The sequence below is a fragment of the Diabrotica virgifera genome, chromosome 9 (assembly GCF_917563875.1).
Source record: "Diabrotica virgifera virgifera chromosome 9, PGI_DIABVI_V3a".
NCBI classification, from domain to species: Eukaryota; Metazoa; Arthropoda; class Insecta; order Coleoptera; family Chrysomelidae; genus Diabrotica; species Diabrotica virgifera.
Window position 1 is genome coordinate 219,497,047 of NC_065451.1, and position 24,606 is coordinate 219,521,652.

Sequence of the window (24,606 nt, forward strand, 5' to 3'; positions counted from 1 at the left end):
ATGATTTGAATGCAGTAGTGCAGATGGAATTTAAAGTGGAAGAAGGTAATAATAACGTAGAATATAAAAACACTGTATTTATTTTAATATTTATTATTATTTAATTATGTATTAATTATTTACATATTGACATATATTTAAGCAAGTTCGGCGAATCCAATACGGTTGTTACCAAAATCGAATTCAGTATAAACGGTTTTCAGGAATGAATCTCCAACCAACCATTCAAATCCAGAGAGGAAGAATTCTTGAGGCAAGAAACTTGATACGCAAATATTTGCATCCTGTAAGAATAAAACAGCACATTAGTTAATTAATTATACAGTGCGTCCATAAAGTAACGCATAAATTCATTATTTCCTAAACCGGCGACTTTAAGGAAAAATCCCAAAACAGGTCGATTTTTATTTTTAAATTACGATTTTTTTTGCATATATATCATATTAGTGACGTCATCCATCTGGGGGTGATGACGTAATCGATGATTTTTTTAAATGAGGATAGGGGTGATGTAATAGCTCATTTAAAAGGGAATTTAATTATCTATTCACTAATATAAACATTAACATAATTATTTATACTGGGTGTCCAAAAAAAATTTTTTTTATTAAATTAATTGGCACAAAAAGATGAATGTATGTACATAATTTGTTTAATTCTAAATACATTTTACTGCTGTTAGAAAACATAAAAATGTTTTATTTAAAAAATAAACACTGATTTTCGCTTAAGGCTATGGGTACATAATTCGCAAATATTTTACGTGTATCCCTACTTTTTCTGTCTTTACACGGCAAATTACGTGTAGTAAAATTCACACTGGTGTGGATATGTAAACATTACTAGAATGTCATTCTACTTGAAAATGTCATAATTAATTTAAAGAGATGGCTTTTGAATGTTCTTGGATAACTGTTATTTTTATAATTGCAAATTATTAATTCAGTTAATAAATGTGATAATTTTTTCACTAACTATATTTTCAGTGATTGTAATAATTTATTTGTACAACAAAAACTAATAATCAATCGAGAAAAGAGGAAAAGTGTTAAAGTGATTTTTTAATAATATGTTGTTATTTTGGAACGCTTACAATTTTGAACATCTCTAACAACAAAATACTTGGATCACAGGATATATCTGATGTATTCTCTGCTTGGATCTTCCACAAATAATACACAATAAATAACTTTTTATTAAGTTCACGTCTTAAATCAATTATTTATCAAATACACTATATATCAATAATATTTAATCAATTTCTCAAAATATTCCCGATGCAATGTCAAATATTTAAAATTGTCACTGATTGTCAGTGTCTGACTGACAATATATGCTGACAATATTATATTCGGTTGAGTGCGTTGTAAGACAAAGACAGATTTGGAAAATATTACCACGGCATTGTGTTCATTTTTTTCAAATCCTGAAACAACCAATAAATATTTTTGAAAAATTTAAACGCAGAATGAAAGACTAAATTATTACCGAGGGCCGAAAGTCCCTTAGAATAAATAAAAAGTTTATTTTGAATGAGATATTTGAAATTAAAAATCACACTAAATTTTCTCTTAGTTTTTTCACCCCTGTAACTTATTAAAATAAACATTATAGAAGTTCTCAGGGACTTTCGGCCCTCGCTAATAACGTAATCTTTCATTCTGCGTTTAAATTTTTCAAAAATACTTATTAGTTTTCTCAGGATTTGAAAAAAATGAATCCCCATTTGAATAGCATTGCAGCCGAAAATACGTACCGATCCTCTTAAACGTAATGTTCAAATTTCCAAGAGGCAGGTGGGTGGCAGCAACATTGAATTTAAGCGAAAAGCAATATGTATTTGTCAAATAAACATGTTTTTTCTTGTTTTCTGACAACAGTAAAACGAATTTTAAATTAAATAAGTTACGTACATTCTTCTTTGTGTCTCAGTTAATTTAATTTAAAAAATTGTTTTTGAGCATCCTGTATAAATAATTATGTTAATGTTTATATTGGTGAATAGAGAATTAAATACCCTTTCAAATAAGCTATCACATGACCCCTATTCTCATTTAAAAAAATAATCGATTACGTCATCCAGCCCAAATGGATGACGTCACTAGTATGATATATATGCCAAAAAATTGCAATTTAAAAATAAAAATCCACCTGTTTCGGGATTTTTCCTTAAAGTCGCCGGTTTACGAAATAATGAATTTATGCGTTACTTTATGGACGCACTGTATGTATGCTTTCTAATATCAAATAAATACGAAGGATGTCTGAAAAGGATTAAAATTGTAACGATTCAAAAACCATCCAAGTTTTAATTCACGTATTTCAACTACCATTCTGTATATAAGGTTTTATATGCATCTTATAGAAATATTCTAACGACATTTTGTTATTCTAAATTATCAGTAGTAATTGCACAAGGGCTCTAAAATTATATATTAATTTTAGAGATCGAGTGCAATTTGTTGCGATTATTTCATGAATAAACCTGTTCAAAACCAAAATTTTATTGTAATTTATTTATGTAAGTACAAATTAGTACAATTAAACACACAGTTGTTATAAATATTTGACGGTTAAAAGTCATCACTTTTATAATTTTTAAAACAATAATTGTCATTAATGTCACTGAATGTATTTTTTCGTAGTAACGAAGGGCATGTGACGTAATATACTTGACGACGGGAAATTATCAAAAATGATCAGTAGTAATTGCACAAGAGCTCTAAAATTATTGAATTTTTCCCGAATGACACTTTGACAGTTTTAATTTCACGACCCGAAGGAGAGTGAAATTATGTCAAAGTGTCACGAGGGCAAAAATTCTATATTAATTTTAGAGATCGAGTGCAATTTGTTGAGATTATTTCATGAATGAAGCTGTTCAAAACCAAAATTTTATTGTAATTTATTTATCATTATTTTCTTATTTATTCTTACTGTCGTGTGATATTCGTAAGATTATTTTTTAATACGTATATTATGGATATTTTCTTAAATGTGACAGTTGTCAAAACCATTAAGCAGAAACAATCTACTTAAAAAAATTCTATCGGTAATTTTCTACAGTAGATAATTCTCAGTATAATTTTAATCTGATTGGACAGAATTAAACACGTGATCAAATATCTTACTCTACGATTGGAAGTTAAAATCATCAACAAATAATCAGTTTAATTTTTATTTCTGTAGCTTTCTATTGGTCAGAATCTCCTATGAATGAAATAATCAGTAGTAATTGCACAAGAGCTCTAAAATTATCGAATTTTTCCATCGTGCCACTTTGACAGTTTTAATTTCACAACCCGAAGGGGAGTGTCAAATGTCAAAGTGGCACGAGGGAAACAATTCGATAATAATTTTAGATATCGAGTGCAATTTGCTGTGAGTATTTCATGAACAAAACTGTTCAAAATCAAAATTTTATTGTAATTTATTTATGTAAGTAAAAATTACTACAGTTAATCACACAGTTGTTATAAATATTTGACGGTTGAAAGTCATCACTTTTATAATTTTTAAAACATTAATTGTCATTAATGTCACTGAATGTATTTTTTCGTAACAACGAAGGGCATCTGACGTAATATACTGACCAGTGGTGTCATGGTGTGGGAACGCGTGGGAACGCTGTTCCCGCACTGGTTAAGAAAAGAAAAAAATAATAGAGAATTTAGGTTTTGTAAACAAAAATTAGCAGTGCGTTCCGGCACTGCGTTCCCACACTGCTAATTTTGCCATGACACCACTGATACTGACTTGACAACGGGATATTATCGGGATATATTTGTTTTTTAGGTATCGTCATAAAAGTTTCATAAATTTTAAAAATAAAGGAGGGATCTTTTACCTGAACTTTCGATGATCTTTATTATAATATAATAAAAGAAAATGAATTTATGAGAATTACTTACTTTCACGATGTAAGCTTTGGCAGGTACAGCAAATTTCTTTCCGCCGAAGGTAAAAACTACATCAGGGAGACCACTCAAATCGGCATTACAATTTACAGTATAAACACCTTCATTATAGTCATATTTTGCACCAATTGCCTAAAAATAATAACATATTTGTTTAAAATAAAATAGTAAGATTTGATAATCTAGATAAAAAAGATGATAAGATTGGATGATCATCCAGGGGCCTGATTCTAATTCATTTCGACAGTCGCAATTTCATTTCGACACCGCCATGACAGCCGGAGAGTATAGCGATTCTTGGGGATATTAACCTTATTATGTTGAGACTGCTCAGAATTTGGGTTGGCGCTTCGGTTTCTTGGATTTTGTTGATAGTCTGGGAAAATTATCGAAAAAATACCATTTTTGGGAAAAATTATTTACCAGCTATTTTATTGCTAAAATCGAATCTTAAGATTGCATATATTAGTAATATGGGGTATGACAAGTCCGCAGAAAGTGTGTTATTTTATTTATAAACAAATTAGCACTCCTAAATCTTCTTTTTTTTTTTCAATTAGTGGTCTGTAACTCCTATAATTTTTCCTTTGAGCCAAAAACACTCAAATAAAAATTCACCGTAATTTAGTTCTGCACAAAGTTATTTTTTTTCCGATTTCCTTCAACAAAAATTTTACTCAGAAAATCCGAGTTTTCCCAAAAAATCTGCCATTTTCAATTAAAATTTTAGGGAAGTACCTAATTATTTATCAATAATTAAATAATTGAAGACATGAAAGATTTATTATAGTAGATTATACAGAGGGGCTAAATTATGGAATAAATTCATTTCTTTAAAACGGACGATTTTGGAGCAAAATCCCGAAAGAGGTCGATTTTTATTTTTAAATTACAATTTTTTGGCATATATTTCATACTAGTGACGTCATCCATCTGAGCGTGATGACGTAATCGATAATTTTGTTAATGGGAATAGGGGTCGTGTGGTAGGTCATTTGAAAGGGCGTTTAATTCTCTATTCAGTAATATAAACATTAATATCATTAGGTATTTATACAGGGTTGCCAAAAAAAATTTTGAATTAAATTAATTGGCGTAAAAAGAAGAATGTATGTAATTTATTTAACTCAAAATACATTGTACTGCTGTCAGAAAATAGAAAAAAAGGTTTATTTCACAAATAAACATTTCTTTTCGCTTAAATTAAATCACAAACAGCCTCCCTTCTACCTATTGGCAGTTTGAACTTTTAATTTAAGCTAAAAGCAATGTTTATTTGCAAAATAAACATTTTTTTCTATTTTCTGACAGCAATAGAATGTATTTTGAGTTAAATAAATTACATGCATTCTTCTTCTTGCGTCAATTAATTTAATTCAAAATTTTTTTTGGCCTCCCTGCATAAATAATGATATTAATGTTTATAATACTGAATAGAGCATTGAACGCCTTTGTAAATGAGCTACAACACGAACCCATATTCCTATTTAAAAAAATAATTACGTCATCACGCTCGGATGGATGACGTCACTAGTTTGAAATATATGCCAAGAAATTTAATTTAAAAATAAAAATCGACCTGTTTCGGGATTTTTCTCTAAAATCGTCCATTTTAGAGAAAATGAATTTATTCCATAATTTAGCCCCTCTCTGTATATCAGGAGACCGGCGACAATCTAACCAATAGTTTAGCAATAATTAAAATGTTAATTAAAAAATTTCGGTCGAAATAATAACCAGAAAGATTATGATACACCAGAATAACTATGATTTTCATATAAAAAAGCACTATACCTATTCAACGTACCTTACAGGATTGAAATTGGACCATTTGAGCGGTCTCAGGAATGTTATAAAGAAACAATTTTTTGGCTTATAAACAAATAGAACCCCTCAGAAAATATTAGATTAAATTAAATTAAGTTAACGCTGTTGAAAAGAGCACGGCTTCTGTGTCCTTTTCGAAGAAAAACAAATTGAATTGCGAGGAGTGATTCCAGGTATAACCGGTCAAATTTGACCGGCATTTGCGACAGAGTTATAAACAACAGGATTTTAATCTTTGAACCATTAGATACCTTTTAATTCCGGTCCTCTTTGTACATACAAATTTTCATATCTTCAAGACACTCATAACAAAAAAGATTTATGTCACTGTCACCAAATTATTTAATTATTGATAAATAATTACTTCCCTCAAATTTTAGTTGAAAATTAAAGATTTTGTTTGGAAAACCCGAATTTTCCGAAGAAAATTTCCGTCGAAGGAAATTGGAATAAATTATCAATGTGCAGAATTAATTTACTGTCAATTTTTATGTGAGTGTTTTGGTTTAAAGTTAAAATTTTCGGAGTTATAGAGCAATAATAAAAAAAAAAGATTTCGGAGTGCTAATTTGTTTATAAACAAAATAGCACACTTTCTGTGGACTTTGCACAGCTATATTACTAATATAGGAAATCTTAAGATTTGATTTCAGCATGTCCAGCAATAAAATAGCTGGTAATTAATTTTCCTTGTTTTTTACTAATTGTCCCAGATTATTACCTCACATCTTTCATTGAGTTGATGATTCATGTTGTGGACATTCTCAATTATTATATTTCTAATTTAATACTATTCTATCTAATTCCTCAAAACAAGCAAATTTCAATTAAACCCAGCTATATTATAATACCTTTTGATTTAGTTTTCCTTGCAAGAAATAAACAAAACACATCTAAACTAAACCTAACCTCGCTTTTGGCCATTCATTCATCTCCGTGTCAAATAATTTCGACAGTCGCCATATTGAAAGCGACTTGTTTTTGGTCGAAATTTGATTTAGAATCAGGGCCCAGATTTGGTAATCTGAATAATCCGAGTAGGAATATTACTTATTACATATTATATATATTATTACCAACCGACCAACTAGATCCAGATATATAAATAAAACACATAATAGCAATGACTAAATCATCTCAATAATAATCATCTCAATTTAGAACTAAGACAAAAAATGATTAAGTGATATATTTGGTCGGTACTTTGTATGGTGCAGAATTATGGATACTAAAAGTATCAAGCATGAACAGAATGGAACATTGGAAATGTGGGTTTATATGTTTATAGACGGATGCTGAAGTTACCTTGGACAGCAAGAAATACTAATGAAGAAGTAATTACTAAACAGGGACAACAACCCTAACAACACAAAACATTCCAGGAATGTACTATGAAAGTTCTATTAATGTTTGAATGTACTGGACATTCAAGGAACATTCGGTGAATATCTGATTAAGTTATTGGTGGAATGTTACCACAAGATATTCTATGAACATACTACCAATGTCCTATATTTTAAGAGAGACCATTTACTATTCAATTTGCATTCATTTTCAAATTTGCTGCGCGTGTATATGTATTTAGGCAATCCAAACCACGTGACTTCTGGTTCTGGTTGGCATGGCTTACAGCAGGGGTGTCAAACTCAATTTTGCAGAGGGCCATATATTAAATTCAGAATGTGTCGGCGGGCCAGATTCAAATAAAAAAAAATGTACTGAATTATTATAACATTTTATTTAATAGTATACTTATAATATACGGTTGTTAAAAATCATATCAAAGTTATAAAAGAGGGTAATTATTTTGAGCTCGAGGATTATTTTGACTTCTCTTGTTTTTGACAAGCTCATTGATGTCAGGTATCATATTCGTTGTATTTATTTTAAGAATTGATTGGAGATGTTCATTTGTAAGTCTTGTGCGATGTTTGTTCTTATTTATTTTCATGACGGAAAACATCTGCTCACATAAATAGGTGCTACCAAACATGCACAGAATGCGTGCTGCATGCTTTTTTAATTCCGGGTAGTTATCCAAACTCTTGAAATATTGTGTATAAAATGTAAGTGCGTTAACCTCTTTAAATTTTTCTTTCAAAATACTGTCCGATTGAAGATCTATCAACTCCATTTGCAAATGAACTGGTGCCTGTGAAGCTTCAAAATTGAATGGATTGTTGAAAATTGGGAATTCCATTTCATTCATTTTGTGGAAATCTTCAAAACGATTGTTGAATTCCGTGATAAGATTTTGCAGAAGTTGAGAATATTGATCCAATTTTTTTTGATCCACTGTGCCAAATGATTTTAAATGAGGGAAATGATCCAAAGTTTGATTTTTTACCTGATTTTCCCACAGCCTCAACTTTGTTTCAAAGGCTTGAATACATGAGTACATTTGAGTGACAATCAGATTTTTACCCTGTAACTTTACATTCAGATCAGTCAAGTGTTTATTCATATCTACCAAAAAGGCACAATCAACCCACCAGTCATTGTCATAATCAATTGGGTTGCCTTTTTCTAACATGAAAGCTTGAATAGGGTCACGTAATGCAAAAAATCTTTCTAAAACTACTCCTCGACTGAGCCAACGAACTTCGGTGAAATAAGGGACATCAGAAAACTTTTCGTCCAAATCTTGTAAAAACTGCCTGAACTGTCGGTGATTTAGTCCTCTGCTCCTTATAAAATTTACTATTTTAATTATAGGTTGCATGACATGGTCCATTTTTAAATGTTTGGATGCCAATGATTCCTGGTGAATTATAAAGTGAAATCCCACAAAATTTCCTGATGTTTTCTGTTTTAATTTAGTTACAACGCCCGAATGTTGGCCAACCATGGCAGGAGCGCCATCTGTAGTTGTGCTGCTAAGTATATTCCAATCGAGTCCATATTCTGCCATCAAATGCTCCAATGCAGAATAAATATCATTTGCTGTGGTAGTACCTGTCAATGGAACGCACTTTAATAGTTCTTCAGTTATTTCAAAGTTACTGTTAATACCTCGTATAAAAACAACAAGTTGAGCTGTATCAACAGTATCAGTGCTCTCATCAACAGCCAGTGAAAAGTTTGTAAATTCCTTAATTTTCTCCTTCAGTTGAAGAACCAAATTTTGAGATAAATCATTTATTCTTGAAGCAACAGTGTTTCTTGACAGCGAAATATTTTGAATTATTGACTTTTGAAATGGAAATGAAACATCGGCAACTTTCAACATACAGTCTTTAATAAAATCACCATCAGTGAAAGGTTTTGATCTCTTCGCGATTTCTAATGCAATAATAAAACTTGATTTCAGGGCATCTTCGCTCTCAGTATTAGCTTTAGTAAACATCGATTGTTGACCTTGAAGTTTAGATTTTAAAGATGACAATCTGTCCATTCTTATTTTTTCAGTGTAACAATCGAATTTTGATTTATGATTCGTATCATAGTGTCTCTTCAAGTTAAACTCCTTACAAACAGCAACTGTTTGATTGCAAATCAAACACAGTGGTTTACCTTTCCATTCTATGAAAAAATATGCATTTTCCCATTTAGACTGAAAAACTCTACGTTCACTATCAACTTTACGTTTTTGTGACATTATGCCGAAATCGTAACAAATATGGAACTCGACACAATTATGGATATCGCACACGCACGACACAAACAAATGTACAATACCTTCTCAACCACTACTTCGCAACTGACTCACGTGACACGTCGACACACTTCTTTTATATCGATAAGGAAGGTTCTAGTCTAGACTCGAAGCGCATGGAAGATTCTATTGTTCTCAACAAAAATAATAGGGTGTTTCCGCTAAGAGATGGTGTTACTGTCTATCTCTCTCGCTTGTCTAGGCACGCGCTGCCTTTGAAATGACTTATAAATGTAGTGTAGTGTACGCATTTTAAAACTTCCGTAGAGCAATCGAGTGAAGTCTAAAAGCTCTAAAAAACATGATTCTTCTTTCTGTGACACATTGCGATCGCGGGCCGTATTGGTATGGCCCGGGGGCCGGATGCGGCCCGCGGGCCGTATCTTTGACATGACTGGCTTACAGGTTACAGAGGTTATGTTTGTAATATCATTTCATTTCATCATTTCACTGTTTATCGTCATATTTTGGATTCATTTGGATTTCGTTTGCTGTATTTTGTGAACTTTATAAACTTTACCACACTGCAAAGTGATTATTTAAGGAAATTATTATTGGAGACACCAGATGTTTGGAGAAAGGTAGGGCAAACAATTTTTATCAATGTTCATTTTTCTCTGATATTTATCAATATTGATGAATTTTGCAAGCAATAACATTATTTCTTTTATTGTTTTAGATATTTATTGAAGCTGAAAATAATTGGGGATTTAGATCCATATACAATAAAGGTAGCGAACTGCTAAGGGCGGTTAAACACCAGAAAAATTCTTATCTGAGACATATAGTGAGAGAAATGAATATGGAATACTAGAATTGGCCCTTAAAAGCCAAACAGAGAACCGTAAAAGTGTAGGAAGAAAACAAGATCCTTGGTTAAAAAGCATTCGTGAATAGACTCGGATATCAAATGCAGGGCAGTTATTCCACGTTGCAGAAGATCGAGAAGCCTTCGTAATGGTGAAAACCAACGTTAACGTTGAACACGAACGTGAAGAAGAGAAAAATCTGGATAACTGGAAACAAAAATTAAAAGATTACATATTTGGTTAATAATAGATACCCTGTTAATAACTTCAACGTCCTCAGATGGTCCATAAATCAAAGAAGTACCAGTATCGATAACCGCTTCACATCCATTTTGACATAACTTGTGATTGCCTACAGAAACGCCTTGTGCAGTGACTTGCCAATACAGTTTTCTTGTTACTGGTGTATAGGTGAAGTCTCCTTTATAGTACTTCGAGTCTGATCCACCAAGTAAGAGTTCTCCTTTATCGCCATTGGCAGTTCTGAAATTTAGAAAATAATGTTAGTTTAAATATTTTTGATTGGTATGTAACGTAAGAAAGAAGCTATATGTCAAAAGCGTGCGGTCCATGGAAGCGGGGGAAGCGCCGCTTCCCTATTTATTTGTCGATATAAGAAAATATATTATTAATTAATATTTAATAATAAATATTTTTTCCATAATCCAAATAATCTGCATATTACCTAGCCAATAGGCATTGAAAAATATTAAAAATTAATCGCGTACGAACGAACTCAATATGCACACAATTCAACTATTTGGTCCACTTCTGGCAGAAGCGCATCTCAAAATCGCCGCTTGTCATGCAGTTGTCCCTTTTAAAATTGGTCAGGGTTCAATGACCGCACCCACTAGTCGCGCGCGAATTTTGGTATGCCATGGAAGCGCTCGTCGTATCGCCTTCCCGAAAGTGAGATGCTCCGACTGTTACTGCTGCTAAGGGGTGCTTAGGTATTACATACATTCGCTTAAAGAATATTTCAATTTAAATTTTTTGCAGAGATATTTCCTTTTAGTGATCTTTTATTTGACATTTTACAGAAATCAAATGGTATTGCATTTTGTATAAGACAAATTGATGACTTTATTAATACGATAATTAAAAAAACGAGAGCAGTTTAAAAATATTTGGGATAAAACTGAACATATGGGGTTTGAACATGAAAGAAAAATAATGAAGATTGATAATTTCGGAGACAGAGAGACAGAGAAAACAGAGGAAATAAAGAGACCTTTTGATAATATTCTACAACAAATGAATTCTAGCTTTCAAAATTTTAACGATTTAAAATTTGTAGAATTATATATAATCTTAATATTTCTAATTATAATTCATCAAAATTTCCCACAGAGGAATTTATGTCATTACGATTAAATAATGAAAATTTTTTGATATCCCAGCTTTGCATTCTCAGTTAAGTATTATTTATGAAACAACTGACATGAATGATAAAGAAATACCCAGAAATCTGGGATTTCTTTATAACTACTGGTTTAAACAAGTCGCTGTGTGAAGTGGTCAAGTTGTGTAAATTAGTACTACTAACTAGCCCAGCCACAAGTGCATCAGTTGAACGAAGTTTTGCAGTATTATGATGCATTAAAAGTTTCAAATTAAGAGTTTAAAAGAAATTCAACAAGCGAAGACAGACTTTGAAAGTTAGACCTATTATCCATTGAAAAATACTGCATTCAACAATTATCAGAAGTTGATAGGAGAATAGACCTCGAGTATAAATAAGTGTCATTTTAGTGAAAGTTGTGTGTTGTGGAAAATGCCTCGAAGTATATTTTTTTTTTTAAATAGGATTCTTCTTTAGAAAACCAAGCCCGGCGCGAGGACTCAAGGCCCGAGCTAGCAATACAGATCAATGATAGGTCACTAGTCACTAGAAATAGAGGGAATAGAGTGCCTCACGCATCACGCGTCACGGATTTAGTGTGTGAGTCCTTGTACGCAGGACGTCTCACATAATTAAGTACTTTGCTGATAGAGAGCCCCTGCGTACCAGAGTGTTATCAGGTGGAAAGTTGCTCGACCCTCGACCCTTAAGAATCGCTTCCCCTTTCGAAAAAGCCACCGCACGCCACTGATATGTATAAAACAAGGTGATATGGTGTAAATCCAAAAAATTTGGATGAATATTATCGAAATTTTGATGTTTCATATAAGGCACGGAAATGAGTCCTACAGCATCTTCTGCATCTCGCATTTCGATCTCCATAATTTTCGGTCTGTCAATTCCTTCTAATTTGTAGCTCTATCCTCTATCTCTCATTTTTTCTTCTGATTCTCTTTTTCCATTCTAATGCCGGTCTTTCTCTCCTTCATATATTCCATGGAACATAGTATAAGACCTGTTATGGTCATCGTTCATCTTTAATTCGCATTACATCTCCGTACCATAAAAGCGGTTTGCATTCAATTGTATCTCTCCTTCTCCTATGGTGCTACAGCTTATATCTGGCTGAAACCTCCTCCAGGTTCTGCCTCCAAGTATTCCTGTACCTTTTTTATACCCTTCCTCCAGTTATTCACCCTCAATATATCTTTAGCATCGGTTCTTCCTAGGTCTTCGTAATGGCCGACATCCCACCATAGTTCCGCTACAAATTCTCTCTACGGTTTTTCAATAGTATCTATGGTATTGTAAAACCTTCCCACTTCCCATTCTTCTTATTTCTCCATTTGGGATATGATTAAGTCTGGATATCTGACACTCTTTTCTTAGATAGTATAGGTTAGTTATACAACCGACTTGTAGATTGTCATTTTTGTTCCTTAACTAATTTTATCCAGAACATCAGTTCGGTTTCCGAGACAAACACGGAACCATAGAACAAGTGCATAGGCTAGTCAACCAAATAAACAAGGATTTTAACGCCAAAAGATACTGTTCTGCTGCTTTCCTTGACATATCTCAGGCTTTTGACAAGGTATGGCACATAGGACTACAAATAAAATTAAAGAAGCTCCTACCCTATCCTCACTTCCAGCTCTTAAAATCCTACATAGAAAATAGACACTTCCTTGTGAAGCACGGTACCGAGCACACTAAGATTTATTCTATTCACTCAGGCATCCCACAAGACAACGATCTCGGCCCAATTCTATATCTTATATACACAGCGGACATTCCAACATCTAGTACAACTCAGTTGCAACGTATGCAGATGACACTGCTATCCTGGCATCCCACACAGATCCATCAACAGCATCAAGGAATCTTCAATCAAACCTAAATAGAATTCAGCAATGGATGAAAGAAACATGCCCCCTGTATATATTGATAATTGTCTAATTCCTCAATCCGAGGACGCTAAATATCTTGGCATGCACTTGGACCGCCGTCTAACTTGGAAAAAACATATTTTTAATAAACGAAAACAGCTTGGACTTAAATTGAGAAATATGTATTGGCTCATTGGACGCAATTCCAAACTATCTCTGGATAACAAAATTTTACTCTACAAGTCCATCCTCAAGCCCATATGGACTTATGGGATTCAGCTATGGGGCACTGCTAGCTTCTCCAATACAAACATCTTACAGAGATTTCAAAACAAGGTGCTGCGTGTCATAGTCAATGCGCCATACTATGTATTCAACGAGGTGATTCAACACGACATCCCCCTAGAATCCGTGAAATAAGCCATACAACGTTTTAGTGCTAAATACTGTGAACGAGTGCTAGTGCATCCTAATGCGTCTGCCAGACAACTAAATGTGCGGGACGTCTTTGAAGTGCGTAGACTAAAACGGCAACTGCCGTCCGACTTGACCAACTGAATGTTTATTTAGACTGGTAAAATTTTAATTTTAGAATTGTAAAGAGGTTACTCACTGGAATAACTCTCTACATGTCTGTATTTTTTTACCATAACAAATGCTTAATGCCCAACGGGCAGATTGTTGTACTCAATGGCGTTAATAAAAAAAACTAATTTTAGGAGGCCAAAGTAATGAGTTTTGTGTTGGTACCACATTTCGGTACCCTTGTATTTTCTGCTGAATGTCTCGTTTCGATGTTCCTTCCTTCGCTATCAACGTCCCTATGTATTCAAATTCTTCACTTTTTTTATTTCTCTAATCGAGAGGTTTGAGTCTCTTTCTTCTTGCTTTGTTCATTCGGAAGATATTCCGTTTTGTTAATGTTAATGGTGAGTCTCATCAGTATTAAATAATCATTGTATTTCTCATCGTTTGCCATAATCACTAAGTCGTCTGCGAAGAAAAGGTTTGTTATATTATATACTTTCTATTCCCATCCCTGTCTATTTTCTTCTCCAGTTGAAAGCTTCCTGTAGAAATATGTGGGTGTAGAAATATATTTTTATTGTAATGCTTCTAATGATTCTTGTAAAGTGTATCAGTATTGTTATATTCCTATTTGATATAAGAAATAAAAGTCTATAGTTATATTTAAAATTCAAATAAAAATAAAGGTTTTCGTTTTTCTCGACCGCGGGCATGTAAATTTGGAACACCCTGTATAAAACAAATTATGTATAGGTAGTTTTTAAGAAAGTGTTTCGGAGAAGTGTTTACGAACCCCAGGAACAATACGACTCAAGTAAACAATTAGAGTGATGTTTAAAAATAAAGTGTTCGTGGAAAGGTGTGAATAACCACCGATAATTCATATTCTAGCAAATAAGATAATAGGTTATTAAATTTGTAAAGAGGGTTAATGTGGAAAGTAAAATTGAAATGGGAATATTATTTTTTCTTGAAATCCATTAAGATATTTAGAAAAAGGAAATTTTGTGTTGGTAAATACGGATAATTGAAAGTTGCTTGGGATTGGTTGATTTTTGAATGCTGGAAAGGGTATTTTGGAAGTAGGAGAATGAATGAGCAATGAGAGACAGTATGTTTTGAGCGATCGAGAGGCGAAGTCCAGAGTTTTCGAGAAGAGTGTACAAAAAAGTGAAACGTCGGGTTGGTTAGTTTTGTCTTTAAAAGAATAAAAAGTAAGATATCGTGGAGCGAGTGATAGACCGAGTCGAGATAGTATATAACTCCTTGAGTCTAGAGTATCCTGGTTTTTGTTGAAGTGTTTGAAAAAGGTAGAACACGGCATCAGGAAAGGCAGGAACGAGGGCTGTACGAGGCTTAGTTTTCAAAGGACCAGAGGCATTACTGGAAGACTTGGACGAGTCTTTGGATCGCAACCCAAGCCAATAGGAAACGTGTTTTGTGTGAAGACATTGTCAAATCATCAGTAAAGGTCAGTCTATTTTGTTATGACATGAATGTATGATTTGTGTATTAAATAACACATTAAAAATTGAGCTACACAATCACTATTAAAAAATTTTCATCAAACCCTAAATCAATTTGTTACTGATAAATCATAATAGTTCATTATAAACAAAATAAATTTCGAGACAAAAAGAAATGATTCCCATTTTTGTAACTGTTGTATTAAATAAAGATAGAAAGATAAGATATAAGAAATATTAAGCAGTTATTGCCATTTAGATAAAATAAACGATTTTTATAATCTATAATTGAAATCCGTATATGTGTATTATTTTACTCTCTTTTATCTATCCCGATTAGGAATCCACTGAGAAATATTTTGAAGCCACGAAAGTAAATAATTGATATTATAATTTAGCCCTGAGATTGACACTATATTGATATTTGATCTGTTTGATTAATGAGATAATTATTGATTAATTAATTAAGATAAATTACATCTGAGAACATCATTAGATTTCAAAAAAAAGATCACAACAGTATATACTTACTGACTCAGGTAAAAGGAGAAGACTGGTTTGTCAACAGCTCCTTGTTCAATCAAATTTTGGAAAACTGGGGCAACTTTTGCTTCTGATAGAGCCGGGTAAGCTAATCCTAGAATACCATCGAATGTACTCGTAACGAAGGACTGGGAGGTTTCTTCAGTTGCTTCAGCAAAGATTTGGTTCTTTACAGGAAGACCACCAACCTAAAACAATATCATTTTAAAATATTGAATTATTTTGCTAATTATATCTCATTTTATAGAAGGTTTTGAACTCACCTCTACACTGTCTTCAGATAGGAAACCACTTAATTCTCCAGATCCGTATTGGATGTGGAAGGGTTTGCCATTTTTCTGGTATGTTGAAGACTTGCTAGAATCGTATTGTTTGTGGTTTTCTAAAATTAAAACGTGTTTTTATCTGTGTTTTTTAGTAAAGAATATGTAACTAAGAAGAACATATACTAGGGAGATATGGTGGTACAACGTCTAAAATATTTACATCAATAATAATAAGAAGACAAGAAGATAAAAGCAAGAAGATTGTACGAAGAAAAGAGTAGCACAATATGAATGTGGATCCACAGAAGGAAGATCTGAGAAAATTAACAAGTATGTCAGTAAGAGCTACAAGAATTAGTAGAAAGACGCAAAGAGAGAAGACAGATGAATTTATGCTAAAAAAGGTCTGAAACAAGTGGATGCCTTGTCCATAACTCTGTTTATTTTAGCTTTAGAATATGCACTACGAACATAAATGACGATTTGTTGTATTTCAACGATTCCTCTTGAACTTGCCTCATTATAAATATAGCGTCAGTGCATGACCTTCCCGACCTAAAACCTTGTTGTTCTTCTGATAATGCTATAATTTCATTCAATTTGTTTGTTTTCACTTTTGTTGTTAATTTTAATGCTGTGTTTAATAAGTTAATCCCTCTGTAATTCTTCGGGTCTGATTTGTCTCCTTTTTTGAAGAGAGGTATTAGGACGCTTGATCTCCATTCTTGTGGTATTCTCTTTTGTTCCTGACCTTAAGAAAGCATTTGACAAGGTCACATTAAAGGACGTTATCCACTTGTTATACTCGAGAGAGGTACCTCTGGGAGTAATTAAAACGATAGAAAACATCTACCAGAACAACACAATAAAAGTAAAAGTGGAAGATGAACTAACTGACCCAATTGAAGCCGGCAATGGGATAAGACAGGGGATTCCTTGAGTCTTTTATTGTTCAACCTGATCATGGACGAAATAATAAAACAAGTAAGAACTAAAAAAGATAACAAATGGGAGAAAAACAACTTAAAATAATCTGATATGCGGACGATGCAATACTAATCTCTTAAAGTGAAGATGATTTACAACGTATGCTGCACCAATTCAACATAATCGCCAGAAAATTTAACATGTTAATTTCCTCAAAAAAGATAAAATGCATGGTTATAACAGCAGATCCAATAATATGTAAATTAGAGCTGGAAGGTCAGATAATAGAACAAGTGATGGAATTTAAATACCTAGGCATTACACTATCTAGCTATGGAAGGCTCGAAACAGAAGTGGAAGATCAAGTGAATAGAGCAAACAGAGCCGCAGGTTGCCTGAATGACACAATATGGAGAAATAAAAATATCGGAAAAGAAATGAAAGGCAGAATTTACAAAACAGTCCTCAGACCAATAATGACATACGCGGCAGAAACACGACCCGACACAGAGAGGACAAACAGATTGCTCGAAACAGCGGAGATGAAAACCCTTCGAAAAATCGATGGTAAGACTCTATGGGACAGAGCTAGAAGTACAGATATACGACGGAGATGCAAGGTGGATAACATTAATAACTGGGTAAGAAACAGAAGAATAGAATGGAATGACCACATAAGCCGAATGACAACAAATAGGGTAGTCAGGACAGCGAGAGACGGTTTCCCAATAGGAAGACGATCAGTGGAAAGACCACGAAAACGATGGAACGACAACTTACTAGAGGCACATTGAAAAACAGACAGAGTCATGTCTATACAAAAAGAAGAAGAAGAAGAAGAAGAAGAAGAATATGCACTACGAAATAAAAACAAATGGACCTAAGAATAACAGATACATATAATCTGGAATAACAAGTATTAAGCGATAAGATACAAAAGCAAGGATGTATAAAACAGCCATTATTCTTGTTCTAAGCAGAAATGAGAATACTTCACGAATATCAGGGAAAAGCCTACTAGATAGAGAGAAGCGAGAACAAAAGAAAGGTATGGGACAACAAAATAAAAACAGGAATTAAGAACTAACAAATTAGCATAATAGCAGAAGGTAGGACAGTAAGAATAGCACAAGACACATCATCACCAAATGGTAGAAGAAGAGTTGAAAGATCAAGGTATGAGTTGGTGTGATAATTTAAACAATGGTGAAGGTTAATATGGGAAGAAGACACTCCTTAGGTGCCCATATAAAAGAAAGAAGAAGAAGAGGAAGATGAAGAAGAAGAAGAGAAAGAAAAAAGAGATTTCAGAATAAAATCAGATTATAACAGAAATTTTTATGGATCAATGTCAAGATTTTACCATTTCAGTTGTAATTTCTTTACGATTTACTTATTAGATCTGACAATACTATAATATACTATATACTATAATATACTTACGGCATCCATTCTGTTGACCTGAATGGACTTTGCACTTGGAAGAAGGAACCCAAAGATCAGTGGAACCAGTGTCAAAAATTACGTTGAACTTTTTTGGGGGAGTTCCAACTCCTATTTCTCCATAATAATCAAGCTAGATCAAAAATAAAATATTCGATCAAAGATATTTAAATTATAAATAAACTATTAACTAGTTCTAAACCAAGGCCAGAAAACAAAAAAAAAACTATTAACTTATCAAAACATTATAATAAGATAAAAGAAGATATCAAATAAAAACAAATTTTTTTCATGTGAATAACGATAACATATCTTGAGCATCTAAACCTCTTCGCTTTTTTCTTTTTAGATAAAAGTTTGTTTATGCTGGTATTTTTAGAGTTACTTTTTTTATATGAAAATTGATTTTAAATCCACTGATGATATTATATTTACTTTACAAAGTTACTTTGCTCAAAGAAGTGTTACAATTAACTAGTTTTGATGGGAAATAAGTCAATAAATAAATAAAATAAAAAGTCAATAGAAAGAAATACCAGGATTGGTAAGTCAATAACATATCGAGTTAGTACATATTTTATATTTTAGTATTGTTTTTATATCTATGTATTATTAATATTATTTAAAATTTAAAATAACATATGTACATATTAAGGTCAGAATTTGGTATTAGTTTTGAGAGTAAACTAAAGTAAGACCTAATACTTACGATGTCGGGATAGTATCACGACATTTTTTCCTGGTTTTCCTTCGTGATTTACTATGGAATCTCTACCGCGAGAATTTTACTGTCGCCATTGCTTGTGGTTGTCTTTTTAAAGACAGATCACATGTTATGATTTTTTGTGACGGATATTCTTGAGTTGGGATTGATTTCATGTAATCGAATGAACTATCTTTCAATAAAGTCGTCCCAGGAAAGCAACTCATATATGAGTCAGATTAAATAAATTATTAGAAGAATTTTTTTACTAAGCAACAACATTTCTGTTTAATTGATTAATATTTTTTGTATTTTGACAACGATACCCAATTTGGGCGTCGAAACGTTAATAAAATAATTTTTTTAGTAAAATTGTGGCTTATTTCCCATCAAAACTAGTTAACTGCAAAAATGCCACAAGAAAATAGCTTCAGAACAACGAAGTGTTACGTTTGGCCTGTTCTCTTGTACGGAATGGAAGCATGTACGTTAAAGAATATCCTATAAGGAGAGAGACAAAGATGAGGAAGTATTAAGAAGAGCGGGCTTTCAGTAAGGTAATTTTTCTATTATGTAGGTAAACAGTAGTAAGAAGACTGCATAACTAGGGCATATATTAGGAGAACAACGATATTTCAGCCAGTAGTACTTGAAAGAAAGAGAGAGGATAAGAGAGGTCTTGAAGTGGAAGATGATAATATTGAAAGAAAGCTATAATGTAACTCCTCCTCCTCCTCAGTCGTTTCCTCATTGCTGAGTGTCGTGATTCCCTATAATACGAGTAACTATCACTTCCCATCGGCTTCTATCCTGAGCTTCCCTCATGGATTCAGAGAATGTTTTTCCACTGGCTTTCTGTACTTGATCCGTCCATCGAGTAGGTGAGCGACCGCTACTTCTGCGCCCTTCAACGTTTCCCGAAATTATAAGTCTCTCAAGATTATCATCACTTCTTCTTGCAATATGGCCGAAAAATTTTAAGACGATGGAGAGGCCAATAGAGGAAAGTCGAGTCTGAATATTAAGCTCTTGGAGGATTGAGTGATTTGTTCTGTGTTCCGTCCATGAGATCCGAAGCATTCTTCTCCAGCACCACATTTCAAAGGCGTCAATCCTTTTTCTGTCGTCCAATTTCATTGTCCATGTTTCGGATCCGTAAATAAATATGGGAAAAATTAAGGCACGTACTAAGCTTATTTTGGTGTTCTTCGACAAGGAGCGATCTTTCCAGATTTTCGATAATCGACTCATAGCGTTTTTGGCCATGCCTATTCTCCTACGTATTTCTTTTCACAAGATCCTGTATTACTGATGTAGGATCCTAGATAATTGAACTCGTTAACCACTTCAAACTGGTCTAAGGCTCCTGTTGTCTGAAGTGAATTTGAATAATCTACTATCATAATTTTTGTTTTTTGTTTATTGATCTTGAGACCACATCTATTGCTTTCGACTTCCACTAGCTGCAGCAGGCTGGACATTTCTTCTTCGGACGCAGTTATTAATGTTGTATCATCTGCATATCTGAGATTTGAGATCTTCTTTCCTGCGATAGAAATACCGCCATTCCATTTGTCGAGTGCTTTTCTCATTATATATTCTCATTATAATGTATTTCTCATTATAATGTAACTATAATAATTTATATAAGAAAACTACAACTTAGAAGACGATTTAAAAGCTATTGCAGTTAAAACATGAAGAAGAGTTGCCTGAGACAGGGTGAATGGTGAATTGTACTGAAGAAGGCTTTTGCTCATATCGAGCTGTGATACCAATGATGATGGTGATGAGTCATTGTTGATATTTTGTGGATATAATGAATTTAAGTTTATAATAGTTATCAGTTATGTTGTAATCTTTTAATAATATTTTGACTAAAAAATGAATAACCATTTTCAATTTCGTTGCAAAACGAAAATACAGCCGAACCATATTCCAGTCCAATCAGAGAGTGCTGCAAGCACCTCTACCGGTTTCGAAACTTATTAGTCTCTCATCAGGAGGCACATATGCTGCTCTCCCTGATCCAACCAAAACAAACCCCAGCGTGCAGTCCCGAATTGCAACGAACGAAATGGCATAGATGCCCTAGCGGCAACTGCTAGCAAAAGACTAAGTTTTCACTCTAATGGCACATAACATATCCCACCAGAATGAAAACAATGGGAACCTTCTCTGGTTACACCTCCGAGGCTTCTACAATTTGCAAGCCATACGGATGCTGAGACTAAGGAAGATGAGGGAATTCTACAATTTACAATTCACGTCACATCTGCTCAGCGCGGTAAAGTTCCAACGAGACTGGTTCCCTTCATACTCCACACAGAGTAAATGTATTTTGACTGTTGACGCTTAGTTAAACGCAAAAAAAACATATGAATGAAAAACTTACATCGTATTCATTGACTAAAGGCACTACACCTTGACCTCTAAATTTACTGAATAGTGGTCTTCTTGCAACATTACCCAATCTTCTTTCTCCATTATTTTGCTGTTTTTTCAAAGGAATTCTACAAAAATGCACTAGCATTATAAATAAAATATGATACGAAAATGTTAGCGAAAGGCCACACGGGTGATAATTTACAGCTCCGTAAGAGCAGTAAACCCATTGGTTAACTAACTCATCCACCAATTATTGTAGATGGAATAGGAGTTACTCAACCAATGCCTTGTCAGGTTTACTGCTCTTACGGCGCCGTACTTATCGCCCCTGTGGCCTTAGCCTTAGTGTTAAACGATTATTTAAAGTATGTTGCTCACGACAGAGATCTATGGAAGGAGTTGGGAGAAGTTTTTGTTAAAAAATGGAATAGAAGGCTAAGAAGAAATAAGAAAGAAAGAAGAAACTGTTACTGCCTTTGCGTATTATTCAATATCCAAATTAAATAAATTAATACAGTTATATAAGACCATGCACAAATACTTCTCCCTTTCAGCTGATGGCACCCTGAGAGGAATCAGTGAACTTTTCTTAAATTTTTATCCATCTCTATCACTCCTTCTGGTCACTTGTCAAATCTTTCTTTTCTTTTATTTTGAGTATTTTTTGGAACGTTGTCCTTATTCCTTTTGGTCTTCCTTTCTTTCTGCTGCTGGTTCTCCTTGCTTTGTATATCGCTTTGATTAGTATATTATCTTTCATTGAGAAAATAGGTCCGTACTAGCTTAGCTGGTTATCTTCATATAATTTATTATGGGTTCCTGATTTAAGTCCGTTCTCATTTTCTCATTTTTAACTCTATTGAATTTTTTTATTTTTGCTATTTTTCTAAAATATTTCATCTCTGTTTGCATTTACCTTACTGTCGTATTTAGATTGCCTTATCTATACTTCATTTGCGTCTAGTATTACTGCTTTGGCTATAGCTTTATACACATGTAAATGTAATCATGTAATTTTGTATTTTTTTTATCTAGTTTTTTCTTTTTGTAATTGTATTTAACGTATACTATATTTTGTTCGTTTTCTTTGTTCTATTTGCTATCTCAACATCCATTTTTCCATCTATTATCATAACCCCTAGGTATTCAAATATCACTTTCTCTAGTCCTTTTGCAGTAGATTTTATTATTCTCAGTGTTCGTGTGAATCCATCTAATATACAGGGTGTAACAAAAATACAGGTCATAAATTATACCACATGTTCTAGGACCAAAAATAGTTCGATTGAACCTAACTTACCTTAGTACAAATGTCCACATAAAAAAATTACAGCTCTTTGAAGTTACAAAATGAAAATCGATTTTTTCCAATATATTGAAAACTATTCAAGATTTTTTATTGAAAATGGACATGTGGTATTCTTGTGGTAGGAAAATTAAAAAAAAATTATAGTGAAATTTGTGCACCCCATAAAAAGTTTATGGGGGTTTTGTTCCCCCAAAACGTCCTGGTCAGGTCACGTAGCTCGAATGACAGATAACAGGTGGACAAAGCAGATACTGAAATGGAGACCAAGAGATGATGCCTACCGAAGCAGAGATCGTCCACCAACATGTTGGACTGATGATCTAAAACGTTGTTATAGGAATTGGATTCAAGAGGCACAAGATCGAAATAGATGGAAAATTATAAGGGAGAACTATGTCCAGCAGTGGACAAGGAAAGATTGAATGATGAAAGTATAAGAGTAATGAAAACTATTAATTAAATTAAAGTCGGGTCCATCGATATTTCGCCCGTCGGCAAATTCAAAGAGATAATATTTGTATGTTATGAAATTCGAGTAAACCGGTGTCCCTTTATCTAGGCACATTGCGGTATTTTTACAACCCGGTTACTCATCGTAAATCAATCAGTTTAGCACTTAAAAATTTATACTTGGGGATTAGTACAGTTAAAATTGTTAGACAATTACACTATTAAGCAATATAATTGAAACTTTTTTCTACTTTGAAGGACAAAAAAGCGAGTTCATTAGCGGAACGTAATTCAAAATTATTCTGCAAATTACATTTGATACAATATTTGATTAAAATATCTCATTTTTGATGGTAAAAAATATATTAAATACATATATTAATTTGTCTGGACTAAAGGTGGTAAAAGATGGTCTGGAGTTATATTTTTGTTTGAATTTGCCGACGGGCGATAGATAGATGGTGTCAACTTTACCTGATAATTTCACTGCTAACTACAGCAGCTATCACTAATACAACCAAAATCTTAGCGTACATTTTGATGAATTAATTTCACTAGATAGTTTTTGGTGCTTATATACAATTCTAGATCACCTGTTTATCAAAATGTCCTAATGTACAAAAAATTAATCATTCAAGTACTTGATCATGAGATTGAAGTATTTTTTCACCAATTTTACACTATCATGCAATCAATAAAATTCATTATTTGATGTAACAACACTTGAATGGATAGTTTTTAATATTCCATGCTTAAGGTATACATATCTCTTTAATCTGAGTACCTATGTATTTATAGAGAAAATTTGCTGTCTTGCTAAGTTCTTGTACTTGGTATGTTAAGAGGTTGCTAGAGCCAGGTATACTGTATATAAGAAAACGAACTGGAAGGAGAAACATAGAAATATCAGCAGAATATCTGAGACACACTAGGAATGCCAAGGACATTGGGAGGTCACTCACTACAAATTTTTCATGTCAGGGGCTAACAAATCAGGACAAAGAGGCGTAGCAATAATAATGAAAAAAAAATTGGGCATAACATGTACATGAATAATCAAAATAATCCTAAATACTAAAGTGTAACTTTACCCAGACGAAAGTTACAGAAGCATGTTCTTCCAATTCCAGCAGTTTTAGTT

The 24,606-nt window shown here is 33.1% G+C and overlaps 1 protein-coding gene across 1 annotated transcript; it reads right to left on the bottom strand.

Moving 5' to 3' along the window:
• Positions 1 to 77: 77 nt before the first annotated feature.
• LOC126892052 (cathepsin D-like) lies at positions 78 to 24,100 on the bottom strand. Its single transcript, XM_050661484.1, has 8 exons — positions 23,940 to 24,100; positions 21,714 to 21,831; positions 18,616 to 18,748; positions 16,243 to 16,361; positions 15,968 to 16,167; positions 10,463 to 10,691; positions 3,912 to 4,049; positions 78 to 284 (listed from the first exon to the last, which is right to left on the bottom strand). The coding sequence occupies exons 1-8, from the start codon at positions 23,999 to 24,001 to the stop codon at positions 138 to 140; spliced, it is 1,146 nt and encodes a 381-aa protein (XP_050517441.1). The 5' UTR covers positions 24,002 to 24,100; the 3' UTR covers positions 78 to 137.
• Positions 24,101 to 24,606: the final 506 nt, after the last annotated feature.

Coding starts and splice junctions, on each gene's coding strand:
- LOC126892052 (XM_050661484.1), bottom strand. CDS start 24,001: ATGTACGCTAAGATTTTGGTTGTATTAGTGATAGCTGCTGTAGTTAGC. Junction 10,692..15,967: donor TTCTCCTTTTACCTGAGTCA/GTAAGTATATAC, acceptor TCTAAATTTCAG/AACTGCCAATGGCGATAAAG. Junction 4,050..10,462: donor ACGTTGAAGTTATTAACAGG/GTATCTATTATT, acceptor TATTATTTTTAG/GCAATTGGTGCAAAATATGA.